This window comes from Ranitomeya variabilis, chromosome 4, assembly GCF_051348905.1.
Source record: "Ranitomeya variabilis isolate aRanVar5 chromosome 4, aRanVar5.hap1, whole genome shotgun sequence".
NCBI lineage: Eukaryota > Metazoa > Chordata > Amphibia > Anura > Dendrobatidae > Ranitomeya > Ranitomeya variabilis.
Window position 1 is genome coordinate 636,423,741 of NC_135235.1, and position 22,440 is coordinate 636,446,180.

At 45.8% G+C, this 22,440-nt stretch overlaps 1 protein-coding gene across 1 annotated transcript in view; it reads right to left on the reverse strand.

The window, feature by feature from the left end:
• The window catches only part of LOC143768151 (uncharacterized), a 104,916-nt gene that overhangs the window by 32,017 nt on the left and 50,459 nt on the right, over positions 1-22,440 (reverse strand). Inside the window, 1 exon segment of the mRNA XM_077256838.1 lies at positions 7,542-8,200. Within this exon segment, the coding sequence (XP_077112953.1) occupies positions 7,542-8,200 (659 nt within the window).

Sequence of the window (22,440 nt, forward strand, 5' to 3'; positions counted from 1 at the left end):
AGAGGTAGCGTCTGCAGATATTGGCCTGTATGTTAATTATAACACAGGCTTTTCATGCTACTGATAACACAGGCTTTTTATGCTACTGATAGTGCATGTTCTGGGACTTACAAGTGTTTGGGACTTTCTTTATGTGAATACCTTGTGTGGGGAATTTTTCTTTATGTATACCTGGCGTCCTCGAGACGGTATTTTGCTTTTTATTGTGGTTTTTTATATATTGTCACATGTGACTTAATAAAAATATTGATTTTATACATATATACTTTTTTGTGGGATCTCTTCTTTGTCCCTGGAATGAACTAGATGGGATTTGGTTGTATAAGTTATTTGAAGTGCCCCCTTTAATTTTTTAGGACTTTAGTTGATTTATAATGTAACAGCAGTGATCAGAGCTTGCCTTGATTGCTGCTGTTTTAGGTATTTAAATGCCCTTGTCAATAAGTGACAGCGCCATTTAGATGGCCAGTCCCTGCACTCACCAGCTCCCATCAGCCCCCTGGGACCCAGTTGTGGGTTGCTTATGAGTGTCACATGTTGCTGCCATGTTAATCATTTAATAAAACCCAGCCTGAGGTCGGGCTACTTGGACGATGTCACAATCACAGTGCCGGGACGCTATTACAGCATTTTCACTTTGTAGTTAGGGGTGACCCTGTCACAGGAAGAGACTGGCAGAAGGGAGAATAAAGCTTAATTTTCTGCCTGTAGCCAATGCCTTTCCATTATGCCAGCTAACCAGGTTTTAAACCCCATTTACTTGCAGATTAACCCTATATCTGCAGATAAATAGCGTTTCTGAAGGTGGCAAGTTGCCCTTAAAGAGACTCTGTCAGTACAGAATGACTGTTCAAACTAAGTCCTGCTGCTCGGTGCTTCACGGCAGGGCCCATCATGAAAATTCACCTCCCCACCTGTTTGTATTCCATCATTCTCCAGCCCTCACTAATTTGATTGACAGCTCTGGCTTCATAGAGTTAGAGAAGGATGGAGAACAAGCAGGTGGGAAGGTGAATATAAATGATTGTCCGCCATGATAATCTGAGCTTCTCTGCCTTGTTTGAATAGTCATTCTGTGCTGACAGAGAACCTTTAAAGAGGTGTCCAATACACCTGAAGGATTTCACTCGGACTCATAACATTGTATATAATGCACCCAGCATTATACATGAATATATCAGTATAATGTCGGCAGAGCGAATCCACTGTGGGATATAAGCAGCGGGCATCCCGCAGTGGACTCGCTAGTGTGAAATTACCATAAAGTTGTTATCCAGGGATTTTGTTACAGGGAATCTGTCACTGATTTCATAGTGTCCTAACTAAGGGTAACAGACTAGTGACAGATCCCCATAGCAGAATGCCAGGTCACTTAGTTGTACCACAAATCTTGTATTGGAAGCTCCAGCACACAATGATGAGTCCTGAATATTCATGAGTTCCTGACTTTCTCTGCCCCCCGCTAATTAAGTTTTTAAAAAACATACCTGTAAATCAGGGGCCGGGTGTAGAGAAAGCCAGGAGCTCAGGAACATCAGGACTCATCATTTGCTGCTGCCAGAAACTTATTTTCCTAATGAGGTATATTACAAATATGTTTAACATCCCTGTCCTTATATTATATAACTGTTATACTGTGAAGCGCTGCGGAATATGTTGGAGCTATATAAATAAAGATTATTATTATTATTAGCGTGGGCATTTAGAGTTAGTTCCCTTGGTGGGCCCTAGGTACCCCAGTCCGACCCTACCGATACCCCATATGTGGTGGAAAACTACTGTTTGGGTACACAGCAGTGCTCGGAAGTGAATGAGAGCCAACTGAGTTCTGGAACTCATTTTAGGCTGGAATAGATTGCAGAAGCCATGTCACATTTGAAGAGCCCCTGACATGCCAAAACAGAAGAAACCTTCAAAAGTGATCCCATTATATAAACCTCAGCGAATTCATCTAGGGTTGTAGTGAGCATTTTTAACCTTCAGGCAATTCACAGAATAGTATAACATTAGGCCGAGCAAATGGAATATTACCAATTTTTCCATTAAAATGTTGCTTTGGTCCCAAGTTTTAATTTTTCAAAATGGATAATAGGAGCAAATGAATGGCACAATTTGTTATGCAAATTCTCCTGAGTGCATCGATACGCCGATATCGATACGATATGTGGGCAAAAGCTACTTTCGAGGCACAGTGCAAAGCTCAGAAAGGAGTAAGTGCCATATTGGAGTTCAGATTTTAATAGAATGCTAAAAGGGTGCCATGTCACATTGACAGAGCTCCTGAGGTGCCAGAACAGCAGAAACCCTCGATAAGTGACCCCATTTTACAAACTACACCCCACCCCCCAATTAATTCATCTAGTGGTGCAATGAGCATGTTGATACCATATACGACTCACAGAATTTTATATCATTGGGCAGTGAAGAAAGTATAATAAATATTTACCACTAAATGCTGTTTTAGTCCCAAGTTTTTAATCTTTAGAAGGGCTAATAGTAAAAAATGGACGTCACTGTTTGTTGTGCATTATTTCCTGAGTGCGCCAATACCCTACATGTAATCGGGAAATACTTTTCAGGCACAGTGCAAATTTCAGAACGGAAGGACCCACTGGAAGAGCCCATGAGGTGCCAGAACAGCAGAACCCCCCATATATGACCCCATTTTACAAACTACACCTCAATGAATTAATCTAAGGGTACAGTGAGCATATTGACACCATGAATGTGCCACAGAATTTTATACCAGCAGTGAAGAAAAAATAATTAAATTTTTACCACAAATATTTTGTTGTAGCCCCAAATTTTTCATTTTCACATGGGGAAATGGGGAAATATATCACCAAAATTTGTTACACAATTTCTGCTGATCGTGGCAAGACCTCATATGTGGCTGTACAGTTCTGCTTAGCTAACACGGCAAGAGGCGGGAAGGAAGGCACGCTATTTGACTTTTGGAGAACAAATTATTGTAGAATCGTTAGCGGACTCCATATATAGAGCCACTAAGTGCCAGAAGAGCAGGATCCCCCCTCCAGTGACCCCATTTTGGAGATTACACCCCTCTAGGAATTTATCTACAGGTGTAGTGATGATGTTAACTCCATGGTAGCAGTGGATGTTGGCGAGGGAAAATTGCAAATCTGCTAGTCTAGTTACCAGTACATTGTAGTGCTCATACATTGTGCCCAGCTTGTGCTTCTGGAGACATGCACCCAAAAATGAAGCGAGCTCTAATCGCTATAGAAATGCCAAATATGTGGACGCTAAATGTGATTTAAGCACACTGGGGCTCAGAAGGGATTGGGAGTGTAAAATTTACTGGATTTCTTTTGGGGGGCGAAGAGCCATAGGGCTTTCCCAGAGCCTTTGTACTAACAGTACTATGGTAGTGAGGCAGTGACTGGTATCATATGTAGGGGTCAGTGTGTGTTCCCCCCAGGAGGTGCACAGAGGCATATTGAGGCCATGGGAGTGCTTTGCAGTTACAGGCATAGCTGTGATTGCAACGCAAAATAAAAGTAAATGTTGATCTTGGGCAAGCTATGTGCTCAGGGAGATATAAGTAAAACCTGCTCTGGGCTTTTGTGTGTTTTGAAACAGACTACAGATGGTAGTTGTGCAGTCCGTTTCATTTCCGGCCTGGGTTTTCTATGTGGCCCATGGCCACAGATTCCAGTTAAAAACCCTGCAGTAAAGGGTTTGGGTGTGTCAGGGTCAGTGTCAGTTTTGATTTTGCCAGAGTGCAGAGCAGAATACTGCAGAGCTCCACCTGTGTGAGGCAACACAGGCAAGTGGAGCAAAACAGCCAAGGTAGCTGAAATGCCTGGCACCCACAGCATACACAGGGGTGTAGCCACCCATGGCAACCAGTCTCGGAGGTGGATTGGCGTGTTTATTTGGCTGCAATCTGACGGACTATCTTGTTTCCCGGGTGCCATCCGGAGGATATCGTGTGCTGTTTTGCTGTGAGCTGAGCATTAAAGAGACTTTTGTTTTGAACTTTGCTGGGTCACTGCCTCATCACTGCTCAGTGTGGATACCGCTGCATCACATGGTATATTTCCATTAACAAATAATGGACCATTTTGGATCACATTTATCCTGTGCTCTACACTGAGCTCTTTCATCGGAGTAGACATCGCCGAAAGACATGATTCAAATGAAACCCCCGAGGGAGCCATTTACTATAATGAGGCAGCAGATATTCTCTGTACTCCTATTAAGAAAATTCTAGAAATATTTTACAGATACAAGTAGATTGAAGGTAGTGGCATCATGTGACAATTCCAGCTGTGACATCATGTGACATTCTATCTGACTATATAAATTTGGACAATACAAGAAGAAACTCCCAAGTCATATAAGAAAAATAAAAAAAAATGGAGTGCGGACTTCATAAATAAGAAAAGTAAATTTTATTAATCACAATCAATAATTAAAAAGAATATACACTCACCGGCCACTTTATTAGGTACACCTGTCCAACTTCTTGTTAACACTTAATTTCTAATCAGCCAATCACATGGCGGCAACTCAGTGCATTTAGGCATGTAGACATGGTCAAGACAATCTCCTGCAGTTCAAACCGAGCATCAGTATGGGGAAGAAAGGTGATTTGAGTGCCTTTGAACGTGGCATGGTTGTTGGTGCCAGAAGGGCTGGTCTGAGTATTTCAGAAACTGCTGATCTACTGGGATTTTCACGCACAACCATCTCTAGGGTTTACAGAGAATGGTCCGAAAAAGAAAAAAAATCCAGTGAGCGGCAGTTCTGTGGGCGGAAATGCCTTGTTGATGCCAGAGGTCAGAGGAGAATGGGCAGACTGGTTCGAGCTGATAGAAAGGCAACAGTGACTCAAATCGCCACCCGTTACAACCAAGGTAGGCCTAAGAGCATCTCTGAACGCACAGTGCGTCGAACTTTGAGGCAGATGGGCTACAGCAGCAGAAGACCACACTGGGTACCACTCCTTTCAGCTAAGAACAGGAAACTGAGGCTACAATTTGTACAAGCTCATCGAAATTGGACAGTAGAAGATTGGAAAAACGTTGCTTGGTCTGATGTGTCTCGATTTCTGCTGCGACATTCGGATGGTAGGGTCAGAATTTGGCGTAAACAACATGAAAGCATGGATCCATCCTGCCTTGTATGGAGCATCTTTGGGATGTGCAGCCGACAAATCTGCGGCAACTGTGTGATGCCATCATGTCAATATGGACCAAAATCTCTGAGGAATGCTTCCAGCACCTTGTTGAATCTATGCCACGAAGAATTGAGGCAGTTCTGAAGGCAAAAGGGGGTCCAACCCGTTACTAGCATGGTGTACCTAATAAAGTGGCCGGTGAGTGTATAAGAGGTGTACATAAAGAAGGAAACATGAAAATTGTATGCTCAGATATACCGGGTCTATCACATGGGAGTGCCTATTGACATTTACTATAGTAGTGATCCTATGGGGAAGTATCTACAAGCGAGTCAGACAAATATATATACGGTGCATCCATAACATATTGCACAAGCAGTGTAAATGCGTGACTCATATAAGTGTAACCCATATGATAACTAAATCCCCATGCTCACAGTGCCATGGTTATCGTTATCACCTGACCGCACATTACCTGATCATGTGTGACATATCACCATAGAGATAGCGGTGACATGACGACAAGGTCCTATAATATCAAAATAAAAAATATATACAAAATAAAAGATAAAAGAAAAAAGGAAGGGAAAGAACCAGCAGAAGAAGAAAAGAAAAAAATACATTTAATTGTCATGCAAGTAAAAGAGAAATGAGGGGAGACAAAAAAGATGCGGATATCAAACCAACCCACAGTACTACATACTTCAAGTCATCCCGTCTCGCTAATGTCCCATAAATGGTGTTCTAAAATTAAAAAACAAACCATTAAAAACATACGAATGTAAGAAGCAAGCCAGGATATACAAATAGCATTATAATAAACATTCAAGAATATTATATCCCTTTGGATAAAGAGAATGCTATTCATTCTGGATGCGGGGATACCAAATATGAATTGCTTTTCAATAACAAATGGTTATTGGTAACTGTATACATTTTCTAATAATCATTTAGTGCTCTATTTAGTGCTTTATTTATGTAGCACCATTGATTCCATGGTGCTGTACATGAGAAGGGGTTACATACAAATTACAGATATCACTTCCAGTAAGCAAACTAACAATTACAGACTGATACAGAGGGGTGACGACCCTGCCCTTGCGGGCTTACATTCTACAGGATGGTGGGCATGGAGACAATAGGTTGCTTTCCCTTTCATTTTTAGACAAGTGACTTTACTAGAATATATCTTGAATTTTTCCTTGTAAAATATCAATAAAATGGCTACATCCCTTCATGAATTCTCTGATGTCTAACAAGATTTGTTCTCTGAATAAAACATTTTCCACAATTTAAACATGAAAATGGCTTCTTTCCTGTGTGTCTTTTCTAGTGTCTAAAAAGACCTGTTTTATTAGTAAAATATTTGCATGACTCTGAACATGAAAATGGTTTCTCCCCCTTGTGATGTGCAACTAAAACCAATTTCCTCCCCCTTGTGATATGCAACTAAAACCAATTTCTTTAAAAAAAAGTCCCACAATCTGAACATGAATATGACTTCTCCCTTGTGTGAACTCCCTGATGTGAAACTAGGTACCGTATATACCTGAGTATAAGCCGATCCGAGTATAAGCCGAGGCACATAATTTTCCCACGGAAAACTGGGTAAGCTTATTGACTTGAGTATAAGCCGGGTATGCATTGTCCCCCTCATCCCTGTCCTGCTATGTGTGGCTCCCCCTGCTGTATGTATGGCTCGGCATCCTCCCCCATACTCCCCCGTGTATGCATGGCTCCCCCATACTCCCCCGTGTATGAATGGCTCCCCTGTGTATGCGTGGCTCCCCGTACTCCCCCCGTGTATGCATGGCTCCCCCGTACTCCCCTGTGTATGTATGGCTCCCCCCGTACTTATACAAGTATGCATGGCCCCCCGTACTCCCTCGTGTATACATGGCTCCCCCGTGCTCTCCCATGTATGCATGGCTCCCCCATCCTCCCCTTGTATGCATGGCATGGCTCGGCTCCCCTGCCCTCCCCCATCATACTCGCCCGCTCCTGGCGCGGTCTCTGCACTTCCCTGCTTCTCCGTTGTCCCAGGGCCAGCAGCTTCTTCCTGTGCGGAGCGGTCATGTGGTACCACTCATTAAGGTAATGAATATGCGCTCCATGCCTATGGGAGTGGAGACGAGTACATATTCATTACCTTAATGAGCGGTACAACGTGACCGCTCTGCGCAGGAAGAAACTGCCGGTGCCCGGACAACAGAGATGCAAGGATGGAAATCCAGCGACGGAGGGTGAGTACTGATGTCTGACTCGTGTATAAGTAGAGGGGGACATTTTCAGCACAAAAAATGTGCTGAAAATCTCGACTTATACACGAGTATATATGGTATGTTTTCTGATTAAAACATTTCCCACAATTTAAACATGAAAACTACTACTCCACTGTGTGAATTCTCTGATGTGTAACAAGATTTGCTTTTTAATTAAAACATTTCCCACATTCTGAACATGAATATGACTTCTCCCCTGTGTGAATTTTTTGATGTGCAACAAGATTTGCTTTACAATTAAAACATTTTCCACATTCTGAACATGAAAAAGGCTTCTCCCCTGTGTGAATTCTCTGATGTGGAACAAGATTTGCTTTCCAAATAAAACATTTCCCACATTCTGAACATGAAAATCGCTTTTCCCCTGTGTGAGTTCTCTGATGTATAAAAAGATTTGTTTTACGATTAAAACATTTCCCACATTCCGAACATGAAAAAGGCTTCTCGCCTGTGTGAATTCTCTGATGTGTAACAAAATTTATTTTTTGACTAAAATATTTCCCGCATTCTGAGCATGAAAATGGCTTCTCCCTTATGTGAGCTATTTGTTGTTTAACAGCTTTTCTGTGATATTTCGTTTGTTTAATGGTCTTTGATGAAGCAGAAGAAAGGACTCCTTCAGCAGTATCAGATGATAGATATTTGCTGTGAAGAGCTGGATGTGTATCTAGGATATTGGCATGTTCTTCACATGTATCGGGTGTGATAACATGACCATGTGCTATAAAATTTGAAAATATTAGATTTCCCTCTGAACTCCTGGTACAGTCATCTGCAAAGAAAAAGACTGATTTTATTATTTTTGTTTGTCTTAAAATTATATTAATATTTATATTATACTGTATATTTTATAATATATGCTTACAACTCAGGCTGGTTTCACATTTGCGGTTGTGTCGGCAGCGTTTATGCCGCATACTTCCGCATGCGTCGTCTTTTCAGATCTTTAACATTAGGGACGCAGGTACATGCGATTCGATGCTCAGTGTCATGCAGGCCTGCAATGCTGCTTACATGCAGGCTATGCAGCAGAGTCGGTATTTTCAGCAGCCAGTGGTGGCATTTGCACCTGTGCCAACAATGGCACGCTTGACCTCAATGCTGAGCTCTGCTGCATACCACTGCACAGCCACCACCATTCCAAGCACTGCCGGACACCACTACAGTGCCACCACCATGCCGAGTGCTGTTGGACAGCCCACCGCCACCACCATTTCAACTGCTGCTCCTGCTTGGACATCCTCCACTGCCACCAGCATGCAGCAGCAGCACCTGGACCATGACAGGTCGGCCACCATCACCAGGTCCCATCTGCAGCAGCAGCACCAGGACCCTTGTATGGCCTTCACCAGCACCAGCAATCAGCAGCAGCACACGGATCCTGGCATGGCCTTCGCCACCACCAGCATGCAGCAGCAGCACACGGACCCTGGCATGCCCTTCACCACCACCAGCATGCAGGAGCAGCACACGGACCATGACAGGCCAGCCACCATCACCGGGCCACAGGAAATGAGCACACCGAGGCTCCCAGACCACAGCGTCGATCCCAAAAAGGGAAAAAATAGAAACTGCGGACTATCGCAATCCCTCCCCCCTCACCTCCCAATGTGTCTGTGATGTCAGGTTAATCTCGCCTTTTCAGTGTGTCTGTCCCATCCCATGCCTCCAGTACCATCCCTGAACTCCCTGACCCCAATACTTTAATCGCCCCTTCTCCTGCAACTCCTGCGTCGTCTTCAGCCAGCCAGGCCTCACAGTTATATACCCCCCAGTTCCGTCACTCTACCCCAAGCCGCTGCAGTTAAAAAAAAAAAATTATGTTAAAAATAAATGTATTTCTTTTTCACAAAATACTGTTTGGTTCTTTGTGTATTTCGCTGCCGGCAACACACACCGTGCGCCTACTAAACACACTTTGCCGTACACTTTGTGTTTTTTACACCTCATAGCTCCAGGAGTGAGTCAAGTAGAACACTGCAGCTTTGCTTCTTGCGTTTGGTATGGAGCTATGAGTTGTCATACACTAATATGACTTGTATTTTGTCCATAATCTCTTCAGTCTGCTTAATCTATGTGACGCAGAGTGAAGAGACAATGGAGGTAATACAGGGCATATCTATACTCACCTGAGCAGCTGTCAGAAATAGTGAATTCAGGATGCTCAAAACCCTGCATCCTGAACTCACTATTTCTGACACCTGACCTGGTGAGTATAGATCTGCTTTGTATAACCTCCATTTTTGCTTTAGTCAACATAATCTATTTCACACAAACTGAAGAGACGATGGAGGTCATACAAGGCATATCTATACTCACCTGGAAAGGTGTCAGAAATAATGAATTCTTGATGCTGGGTTTTGTGCATTATGAAATCATTATTTCTGACATCTGACCTGGTGAGTATAGATCTGCTTTGTATTATACCTCCATCTTCTCAGTCTGCGTGCAATAGATACAATGCAGAGGAGATGCAGGATGTAATGACATCAACTACCATACCATTGACATCATAAGTGGTTTTTAGAGGAAAGACATAGGAGACTCTGTACAGGTATAAAAACATGTTGATTATTAACAACAAACATTAGTAACATTTAAAACATGACTGGTACAGACCCAAACCCAACAGAAAATTTTACACAATATCATCTTGCCATGCCACACGTCCAATGTCAGAAACAAAGTAGGCAGCAAATTGGCCATGTGGGCAACTTTAACAGTTGTCCACAGAGGGTGATGCTGGTAATCTGGCAATGGGTTTGCAACAGGTTCATCCAGTTCAATGTTGGGTCGCTCCTTAGCCATTATGTAATTGTGGAGAACCACACAGGCTTTGACAACCTCATCAACGGTCTCCATTTTTAGATTAATGGCTGTCCCAAAAATGCACCATTTTGACACAAGAATCTCAAAGGTACACTCAACTGTTCTTCGGTCCCTGGTCAGTCTCTAGTTATAAATCCTTTTAGTGTGGTTCAAGTCCCGACTGGAATATGGCTTCAGTAGGTTTTCACACATCTGAAAGGCCTCATCCCCAACCATAACAAAAGGCATTGGTGGGCCTTGAGTGTTGGGGAGAGGTCGTGGTAGGGGAAAATTAAAATTTTTGCCATACAAACGTCGGCCCATATCCGAGTTCTTGAAAGTCTGGGAGTCATTGCCACGGCCAAAAGCTCCAATGTCCACGGCGATAAAGCGACAGTCCGCATCTGCTATTGCCATGAGCACTACTGAAAAATATTTCTTGTAGTTAAAGTATTCCGATCCAGATCTGGAGGGTTTGGTAATCCGTATGTGCTTTCCATCCACTGCTCCTAAACAGTTGGGGAAATTACACTCTCCAGAATTTGTCGGCAATTTCCATCCACATGTCCGCGGTGGGTAGGGGGATAAATTCATCCCGGAAAACGTTTCACAAAGCCCGGCAGGTGTCCGCAACTATTCCAGAAAAGGTGGAAATTCCAAGCCGGTACTGAAAATGGAGCGATGATAGCCAGGAATCTGAAAAAAATAAATAAATAAAACAAATTACGAATAATTCTATTTATGATGGGGTTTTGCTAAACACATAAAGGAAAATACAAATAATACATGGCAGAACAATAATAATTATGACAGGCGTTTGTTTAGAATTATTACGTACCTTAATGTGACCAGGAGGCGTTCCTCTGCAGGAATCGCTCTACAGAGTGTGAGGCAGTGACCCCTGTTACTGCTAGGGGGTGCTGTATGTGCTCTGCAGAATGTGCATGGAAGCATAGTGAGGCCATGAGGGCGTACTACAGACACAGGTGTGGCTGTAATTAGAATAGTGAAGCAGTGACTGATTAAAAAGCCCTGTAGTAGTGGCAGAGGTGTCAGTGTGTTCTTGGAAGCAGACAGGGCAGTTGTCTGCAGAGCTCTCTCTGTGTGGAGTAACACAGAGGCTAAAGGAACCAGAGAGACTGACACCCTGCGTCTTGGGCTGTCTTATGTGTACCCAGCTGCACTCCAGAGGATAAAGAATGCAGTGCACTGAGTGAGTACAGAGACTTGTTACCGGCATGCGGTCACCCATGGAAACTGGACAGAGGGAAGTTCGGCCTGTGTATTGACTGCATCATATAGCCATGCATTATTAATGGACTGTATGAAGAAGCTGTATACTATATTGACTGTGTGAAGTAACACAATAAAAGAATGTTTTGTTTGAACTTGCTTGGGTCACTTCATGGTCCTACCGCTGCATCACAGGAGCTTGGTGTCCCGACTCCGGATTGCTCCTTGGACACGACCAAGCAAATTCCAAAAGGTCTCTTGAGACATCCTGGTATTTTCCTCCCAAGACCTCCTACTCTCCTCCACACTTATTCATTCCTCACACAACCGCCTCCAAGATTTCTCCCGAATATCCCCCATCCTCTGGAATTCCATGCCTCAACACGTCCGATTATCCACCACCTTGGATCCTTCAGGCGGAACCTGAAAACCCATCTCTTCAAGAAAGCCTACAGCCTGCAATAACCATTCTGCCGCCTCGCCATCGCCAGAGCCGCCGCCTTGCCCCCTACCTTCTGCCTCTTCCCCACTATCCCATAGAATGTAAGTCCGCAAGGAAAGGGTCCTCTCCCCTCTGTACCAGTCTGTCACTGTAAACTTGTATACTGTAAACGATATCTATAACTCTGTATGTAACCCCTCTCTCATGTACAGCACCATGGAATTAATGGTGCTATATAAATGAATAATAATAGTAATATTCCGGGAATTTGTCCGGGTTGGCATTAAGCTCGCCATAAAGCGTGTGATAGGCGCCACTGCTCTCCCAGAGTTCAATAATGGGGTGTCTCCAATAACGCTGACGCCGTGTTCTTCTCTGTCTTTCTCGATTTCTTTGTTGCTCACAAGCAAACGCATAGGCAAGAAACAGCTTTATACTTAAATCCAGGTTGAAATAAAAGCTCTCCATGCGAAGATCCATCGTGACACAGGATACAGTAGCAAAGCTGTGAAGATTTCCGCTGTCCAAGAGTCTATATAAAGACATCCCATAACACACGTCCACTGTTGTCCCATTGGCGGTGTCTGTTTATCTACATTTTTCTCAAGTAAAATTTTCCACCATGCGCACAAAAAATGCAAGCGCACGAAAAACGCATGAAAAAGCATGTAAATGCTGCATTTTTTTGACCACATGCGTAAGCTTATGCATCTAAAAAACGCTGCGCTTGTACGCATTTGCATGCTGTTTATCGTGCATTTCACGTTGCGGCATAAACGCTGCAGATTCTACCGCAAATGTGAAACTAGCCTCACACAGTAGCCCAAGAAACAGAGACTAATCGATTATGTTGTTAGGACACTAGGTTGTTTTCTTTCAGTTTTTCACTGTTGAAGCTGTCTTCTCTGTAGGTTTATATTTAAATGTGCCCCTCACCAATCTTTTCCAGTTACATGTTCAGTGGAGTCCAATAAAGGAGGCCTTAGTCCTCAATCACACATACTTTTTTGGTCATATGTGAAGAAAATGACTTTTTCAGCGAGCCAGATGTATTTGCTGGAAAACGGGAAAAAAATTCCAAATGCAGTGAAATTGCCATTATGATTCTCCAGGTCATTACGAGTTCGTTGATGCCAAACATGTATAGTTTCTTTTTTAAGTGGCAAAAAAAAAACAAAATTTGTAAATGGGATTGGTCTAGGTTCGAATAGGTTTCCTTTTTTAGAATAAAAAAAAAGTTCTGTATGATGCATTTTTTTTTTCATTCTACATGGTGAGTAGTGTTGAGCATTCCGATACTGCAAGTATCGGGTATCGGCCGATACTTGCTGTATCGGAATTCCGATACCGAGATCCGATATTTTTGTGATATCGGGTATCGGTATCGAAACAACATTAATGTAAAAATGTGTAAAAGAGAGAATTAAAATAAAAAATATTGCTATACTCACCTCTCCGACGCAGCCTGCACCTTACCGAGGGAAGCGGCAGCGTTCTTTGTTTAAAATTCGCGCTTTTCTTTCCTTTACGTGAGTCCCGGCTTGTGATTGGTTGCGTGCCGCCCATGTGACCGGGACGCAACCAATCACAGCAAGCCGTGACGTAATTTCAGGTCCTTCAGGATTTTAAAATTACGTTCCGGCGTTGTGATTGGTTGCGTCGCAGTCACATGGGAGACGCAACCAATCACAGCAAGCCGTGACGTAATTTCAGGTCCTTAAGGATTTTAAAATTACGTCCCGGCTTTGTGATTGGTCCGCGTCCCGGCAACATGGCCGCCATTAACCAATCACAAGCCGTGACGTCACGGGAGGCTGGACACGCGCGCTTTTTAAAATGGGCGCGTGTCCAGCCTCCCGTGACGTCACGGCTTGTGATTGGTTGCGCCGCGGTCAACCAATCACAAGCCGGGAGGCTGGACACGCGCCCATTTTAAAATTTTAAAATGCGCGCGTGTCCAGCCTCCCGGCTTGTGATTGGTTGACCGCGGCGCAACCAATCACAAGCCGGGACGTCACGGGAGGCTGGACACGCGCCCATTTTAAAAAGCGCGCGTGTCCAGCCTCCCGTGACGTCACGGCTTGTGATTGGTTAATGGCGGCCATGTTGCCGGGACGCGGACCAACCACAGCAAGCCGTGACGTAATTTCGTCACGGCTTGCTGTGATTGGTCCGCGTCCCGGCAACATGGCGCCGTGACCAATCATAAGCCGGGACGTCACTGGAGGCTGGACACGCGCGCTTTTTAAAATGGGCGCGTGTCCAGCCTCCCGTGACGTCCCGGCTTGTGATTGGTTAATGGCGGCCATGTTGCCGGGACGCGGACCAATCACAGCAAGCCGTGACGTAATTTCGTCACGGCTTGCTGTGATTGGTCCGCGTCCCGGCAACATGGCCGCCCTGACCAATCACAAGCCGGGACTTCACGTAACCAAGTAAAAGCGCGAATTTTAAACAAACAACGCTGCCGGTTCCCTCGCTGAGGTCCAGGCTGCGTCGGAGGGTGAGTATAGCGATATTTTTTATTTTAATTCTTTCTTTTACACATTTATATGGATCCCAGGGCCTGAAGGAGAGTTTCCTCTCCTTCAGACCCTGGGAACCATCAGGAATACCGTCCGATACTTGAGTCCCATTGACTTGTATTGGTATCGGGTATCGGTATCGGATTGGATCCGATACTTTGCCGGTATCGGCCGATACTTTCCGATACCGATACTTTCAAGTATCGGACGGTATCGCTCAACACTAATGGTGAGCCATTTATATGGATACACCTAAATAAAATGGGAATGGTTGGTGATATCAACTTCCTGTTTGTGGCACATTAGTATATGGTAGGGGGAAAACTTTTCAAGATGGGTGGTGAGTAGGGTTGAGCGACTTTCATTTTTTTAAGATCGAGTAGGGTTTTGGGAAACCCGATTTTGTCCAGAGTCGAGTCGAGTGCAGTCGGCCGATTATCGCTAAAAGTCGGGGATCGACCGAAACACGAAACCCAATGCAAGTCAATGGGGAAGCATAGTCGGCAGTGAGTGGAGGCCAGGAAAACACCTACAGTGCCCATTTTAATGCCAAAAACATCCATTCTTGTTTCTGAAGCTTGCCAATCTTAATTAACTGTATAATAATAGTTGGGCATAGGGAATTGGGGGAAAGTTGTGGGGGGAGTAGGGCTGGCTCAAGTTTTTCGTGGGCCCAGGAAATGCGGACTACGTCACGGCGGTGTTGCAGGGAAAGGTAAGTATTTAAACGTTGCAAGTGCTGTGATCCTGAGCAAGCAGGGGGGGGCCCACTCGTTCGCATTGGCACTGGCACAGGGCCCCTCAAAGTACGGCGGTGTGTTTGCATGGCGGGGGCGCCTCCCACCAGCAGCGACACTTTTGCGTACTCTGAGGGGCCCTGTGCCAGTGACGTCGCCAACGAGTATGCCCCCCCACCTGATGAAGGAACCTGCACTTTCATCTGCACCTTCCTCTTTGTCCCTGTGTAAGGTGGTATAACATGCGGGAAGGGGAACCTTACTTTCAGCAGGGTCAGATTCTGGCTGTGTAGAGTACAAGGGGAATGTAGTGGTCTAGGTCAATGTACCAGCAGACTCATTTAGCAGTGGCTGGGCAATGGGCAGGATGAGGAGGAAACAGATATAGGGCCAAAGAATAAAGTAGGCTAAATGCAGTTCAAAATTGGTAACAGGACTAAACAGGCGGCATTGCTTTGTTCAGTGGAGTAGCAAACCCAAGAGCAGCAGACACTGTTTCAAGGGCCTAACCACACTAGTAGGCCAAATGCAGTTTAATATCTGATAGTATAGGGCGAAAGCCAGAATGTGGAAGCTCAGCTTTGTTCAGTTGAGGACAACACCAGGGAGGGGCAGACACCTTTAGTAGGCCGGAAAAGCCTATTGCATTTTTTAAAATGGTAATTTGGAGCAGAAGGTTGAAGCTCAGCTTTATTTAGTTGAGGACAACACCAGGCAGGGGCACACAGACAGACACCTTTAGTAGGCCGGAAAAGCCTATTGCATTTTTTAAAATGGTAATTTGGAGCAGAAGGTTGCAGCTCAGCTTTATTTAGTTGAGGGCAACACCAGGGAGGGGCAGAAGCCGTTAGTAGGCCCTAACCACCATTTTGTTTTTTAAAAACCACTTAATGAGAGCCGGAAGGTTGAAGCTCAGCTTTATTCAGTTGAGGACAACACCAGGCAGGGGCACACAGACAGACACCTTTAGTAGGCCGGAAAAGCCTATTGCATTTTTTAAAATGGTAATTTGGAGCAGAAGGTTGAAGCTCAGCTTTATTTAGTTGAGGGCAACACCAGGCAGGGGCACACAGACAGACATCTTTAAGTAGGCCGGAAAAGCCTATTGCATTTTTTAAAATGGTAATTTGGAGCAGAAGGTTGAAGCTCAGCTTTATTCAGTTGAGGACAACACCAGGCAGGGGCACACAGACAGACACCTTTAGTAGGCCGGAAAAGCCTATTGCATTTTTTAAAATGGTAATTTGGAGCAGAAGGTTGAAGCTCAGCTTTATTTAGTTGAGGGCAACACCAGGGAGGGGCAGAAGCCGTTAGTAGGCCCTAACCACCATTTTGTTTTTTAAAAACCACTTAATGAGAGCCGGAAGGTTGAAGCTCAGCTTTATTCAGTTGAGGACAACACCAGGCAGGGGCACACAGACAGACACCTTTAGTAGGCCGGAAAAGCCTATTGCATTTTTTAAAATGGTAATTTGGAGCAGAAGGTTGAAGCTCAGCTTTATTCAGTTGAGGACAACACCAGGCAGGGGCACACAGACAGACACCTTTAGTAGGCCGGAAAAGCCTATTGCATTTTTTAAAATGGTAATTTGGAGCAGAAGGTTGAAGCTCAGCTTTATTTAGTTGAGGACAACACCAGGCAGGGGCACACAGACAGACACCTTTAGTATGCCGGAAAAGCCTATTGCATTTTTTAAAATGGTAATTTGGAGCAGAAGGTTGAAGCTCAGCTTTATTTAGTTGAGGACAACACCAGGCAGGGGCACACAGACAGACACCTTTAGTAGGCCGGAAAAGCCTATTGCATTTTTTAAAATGGTAATTTGGAGCAGAAGGTTGAAGCTCAGCTTTATTTAGTTGAGGGCAACACCAGGGAGGGGCAGAAGCCGTTAGTAGGCCCTAACCAAAGTTGAAGGCCAAATGCAGTTTAATTTCTGATACTATAGGCCGAAAGCCAGAAGGTGGAAGCTCCGATTTAGACAGTGGAGGACAATTTGAATTAGGGACTGCAGACAGACTTAGTAGGCTGTCCCCTGTGGACCATGCATCCAACACATTAACCCATTGCGCCGTAATGGACACGTAATCTTCCGTGGCCATGCCTACAGGTCCATGCGTCTGTTGTCAGGTGCACCTTTGTACTCACAGATTGCCAGAGTGCATGGACAATGCGGTCTTCTACATGCTGGTGGAGGGTTGGGATGGCTTTTCTCGCAAAAGAAGTGTCGACTGGTTAGCTTGTAGCGTGGTACAGCGTAGTCCATCATGGCCTTATTAATAGAAAATAAAATATATAACTAGGCTCTATGAACTTTTAAATAGGTTCCAGGGGTACACGGGCAGCATTGGTGTGGTCAGTGGAGGAGTATTGCAAGTAGGGGCTGCAGACAGGCTATCAAAGGCCTAAAATACCAAACAGTAGGCACTCATGGCAGTTTTACATCGGTTACATGGATACACAGGCAGGCACTCCAGGCAGCATTGTGGTCAGTGGAGGAGTATTGCAAGTAGGGGCCGCAGACAGGCTATCAAAGGCCTAAAATAACAAACAATAGGCTCATTGCAGTTTTACAGCGGTTACATGGATACACAGGCAGCTAGGTGGTGAGTGGAGGAGTATTTAAAGTAAGGACCGCAGACAGGCTATCAAAGGCCTAACATAACAAACAATAGGCTCATGGCAGTTTTACAGCGGTTACATGGATAGACGGGCAGGCAGCTTGGTGGTGAGTGGAGGAGTATTTAAAGTAGGGACCGCAGACAGGCTATCAAAGGCCTAACATAACAAACAATAGGCTCATGGCAGTTTTACAGCGGTTACATGGATACACGGGCAGGCAGCTTGGTGGTGAGTGGAGGAGTATTTAAAGTAGGGACCGCAGACAGGCTTCAAAGGCCTAACATAAGAAAATGGGCTGGCTGTAGGCACTTTATAATTGGTTCCAGGGGTACACGGGCAGCAGTGGTCTGGTCAGTGGAGGACTAGTGGAAGGAGGGACCGCAGACAGGCTTCAAAGGCCTAACATAAAAAAATGGGCTGGCTGTAGGCACTTTATAATTGGTTCCAGGGGTACACGGGCAGCAGTGGTCTGGCCAGTGGAGGACTAGTGGAAGGAGGGACCGCAGACAGGCTTCAAAGGCCTAACATAAAAAAATGGGCTGGCTGTAGGCACTTTATAATTGGTTCCAGGGGTACACGGGCAGCAGTGGTCTGGCCAGTGGAGGACTAGTGGAAGGAGGGACCGCAGACAGGCTTCAAAGGCCTAACATAAAAAAATGGGCTGGCTGTAGGCACTTTATAATTGGTTCCAGGGGTACACGGGCAGCAGTGGTCTGGTCAGTGGAGGACTAGTGGAAGGAGGGACCGCAGACAGGCTTCAAAGGCCTAACATAAAAAAATGGGCTGGCTGTAGGCACTTTATAATTGGTTCCAGGGGTACACGGGCAGCAGTGGTCTGGTCAGTGGAGGACTAGTGGAAGGAGGGACCGCAGACAGGCTTCAAAGGCCTAACATAAAAAAATGGGCTGGCTGTAGGCACTTTATAATTGGTTCCAGGGGTACACGGGCAGCAGTGGTCTGGTCAGTGGAGGACTAGTGGAAGGAGGGACCGCAGACAGGCTTCAAAGGCCTAACATAAAAAAATGGGCTGGCTGTAGGCACTTTATAATTGGTTCCAGGGGTACACGGGCAGCAGTGGTCTGGCCAGTGGAGGACTAGTGGAAGGAGGGACCGCAGACAGGCTTCAAAGGCCTAACATAAAAAAATGGGCTGGCTGTAGGCACTTTATAATTGGTTCCAGGGGTACACGGGCAGCAGTGGTCTGGTCAGTGGAGGACTAGTGGAAGGAGGGACCGCAGACAGGCTTCAAAGGCCTAACATAAAAAAATGGGCTGGCTGTAGGCACTTTATAATTGGTTCCAGGGGTACACGGGCAGCAGTGGTCTGGTCAGTGGAGGACTAGTGGAAGGAGGGACCGCAGACAGGCTTCAAAGGCCTAAAATAACAAACAATAGGCTCATGGCAGTTTTACAGCGGTTACATGGATACACGGGCAGCTTGGTGGTGAGTGGAGGAGTAGTGCAAGGAGTGTCTGTCCCAGTACTCCCAAAATATAAATAGATGTTAATGTCTCGCAAAGCAACCAAAACAAAAAAAAAGGTGGCATACTTAGGTACAGGGGTGGGCTCATCTGCTGAGTTTCTGACATAGTAATTTGGCAGTAACTATTTAATGGTGCCAATATAGGACACAGACACAGACTACTTTAAGTTGCATCATAGATGTCTACAAATTTGTATTGTCAGTGCCAGACATTGAATGATGTCAGCGAATAGACTAAAGATTGGTGGAGCTGTGCGACATAATTTTGCATGTGGTAGAGCACATTTTGAGCTGGGGTAGGGGGGAACTCTCTAGAGGCCGGCGGGACCGCCCCAGGGCCCCTCATGTTACAACGGTGTGTCTGACGTTGGGTGCGCACCACCACCGCCAGAGACACTACATTGTACTATGAGGGACCCAGTAGCAATGCCGTCAACCAAAAGCGAGCACACCCACCTCTTCAGACAAACAGCAGTCTCACGGGTGCTTGCGCCAAGTCGCGATACCACGGCCCCGTGTGGGGAGTTTGGCCATTTAGGGAGGTGTAAACATGTCGTATGCTGTACAATCAGCTGCAGCAAATTAGACATTAGAAAAGTAATTCACAGGCAAGAGCCTTTCATAGGAAAGCTAGGTGTCGGCCGGGCAAGGTGGGGCAAAAGATTTCGAAATCCAGTTGTGGTTCATTTTAATGAATGTTAGATCGTCAACATTTTGGGTAGCCAGACGAGTCCTTTTTTCGGTAATATTGAACCTGCAGCACTGAATACTCTTTCTGATAGGACACTTGCTGCCGGGCAAGCAAGCTCCTGCAATGCATATTCTGCCAATTCTGGCCAGGTGTCTAATTTGGAGGCCCAGTAATCAAATGGGAATGACGGTTGAGGGAGAACATCGATAAGGGATGAAAAATAGTTAGTAACCATACTGGACAAATGTTGTCTCCTGTCACTTTCAATTGATGCAGCAGTACCTGTCCTGTCTGCGGTCATAGCAAAATCACTCCACAACCTGGTCAGAAAACCCCTCTGTCCAACGCCACTTCTGATGTGTGCACCCCTAACACTCCTAGTCTGCTGCCCCCTGGAGCTCGTGTGAGAACGATCACGTGCGCTGTGTGCTGGGAATGCCTGAAGCAAACGGTCAACAAGAGTTGATTGTTTGGTTGCTAATATTAGTTCCAAGTTCTCATGTGGCATCATATTTTGCAATTTGCCTTTATAGCGTGGATCAAGGAGGCAGGCCAACCAGTAATCGTCATCGTTCATCATTTTCGTAATGCGTGTGTCCCTTTTTAGGATACGTAAGGCATAATCCGCCATGTGGGCCAAAGTTCCAGTTGTCAAATCTCCGGTTGTGATTGGTTGAGGGGCAGTTGCAGGCAAATCTACGTCACTTGTGTCCCTCAAAAAACCAGAACCCGGCCGTGACACGCAACCAATTTCCTGTGCCCCCGGGAAAGGTTCGGCATTAAAAATATACTCATCCCCATCATCCTCCTCGTCCTCCACCTCCTCTTCGCCCGCTACCTCGTCCTGTACACTGCCCTGACCAGACAATGGCTGACTGTCATCAAGGCTTTCCTCTTCCTCTGGTGCAGACGCCTGCTCCTTTATGTGCGTCAAACTTTGCATCAGCAGACGCATTAGGGGGATGCTCATGCTTATTACGGCGTTGTCTGCACTAACCAGCCGTGTGCATTCCTCAAAACACTAAAGGACTTGACACATGTCTTGTATCTTAGACCACTGCACACCTGGCAACTCCATGTCTGCCATCCTACTGCCTGCCCGTGTATCCTCCCACAAATAAATAACAGCACGCCTCTGTTCGCACAGTCTCTGAAGCATGTGCAGTGTTGAGTTCCACCTTGTTGCAACGTCTATGATTAGGCGATGCTGGGGAAGGTTCAAAGACCGCTGATAGGTCTGCATACGGCTGGCGTGTACAGGCGAACGTCGGATATGTGAGCAAAGTGCACGCACTTTGAGGAGCAGGTCGGAGAACCCAGGATAAGTTTTCAATAAGCACTGCACCACCAGGTTTAAGGTGTGAGCCAGGCAAGGAATGTGTTTCAGTTGGGAAAGGGAGATGGCAGCCATGAAATTCCTTCCGTTATCACTCACTACCTTGCCTGCCTCAAGATCTACTGTGCCCAGCCACGACTGCGTTTCTTGTTGCAAGAACTCGGACAGAACTTCCGCGGTGTGTCTGTTGTCGCCCAAGCACTTCATAGCCAATACAGCCTGCTGACGCTTGGCAGTAGCTGGCCCATAATGGGACAACTGGTGTGCAACAGTGTCATCTGCCGATGGAGTGGTTGGCAGACTGCGTTCTGTGGAAGAGCTGTAGCTTCTGCAGGAGGACGAGGAGGAGGAGGAGGAGGGGGTGCGAACGCCTACAGCCAACTGTTTCCTAGACCGTGGGCTAGGCACAACTGTCCCTAAATTGATGTCGCCTGTGGACCCTGCATCCACCACATTCACCCAGTGTGCCGTGATGGACACATAACGTCCCTGGCCATGCCTACTGGTCCATGCATCTGTAGTCAGGTGCACCTTTGTACTCACAGATTGCCTGAGTGCATGGACGATGCGCTGTTTAACATGCTGGTGCAGGGCTGGGATGGCTTTTCTGGAAAAAAAGTGTCGACTGGGTAGCTCGTATCGTGGTTCAGCGTACTCCATCAGGGCTTTGAAAGCTTCGCTTTCAACTAACCGGTAGGGCATCATCTCTAACGAGATTAGTCTAGCTATGTGGGCGTTAAAACCCTGTGTACGCGGATGCGAGGATAAGTACTTCCTTTTTCTAACCAGAGTCTCATGTAGGGTGAGCTGGACTGGAGAGCTGGAGATCGTGGAACTTTCGGGTGTGCCGGTGTACATGGCAGACTGAGAGACGGTTGGAGACGGTATTGTTTCCGCCGGTGCCCTAGATGCAATATTTCCTCCTACAAAACTGGTGGTTCCCTGACCCTGACTGCTTTTGGCTGGCAAAGAAACCTGCACAGATACTGCCGGTGGTGCAGAAAATGGTGGCCTTACAGTGACGGAAGGGATGTTGCGTTGCTGACTAGCTTCATTGGCCGAGGGTGCTACAACCTTGAGGGACGTTTGGTAGTTAGTCCAGGCTTGAAAATGCATGGTGGTTAAGTGTCTATGCATG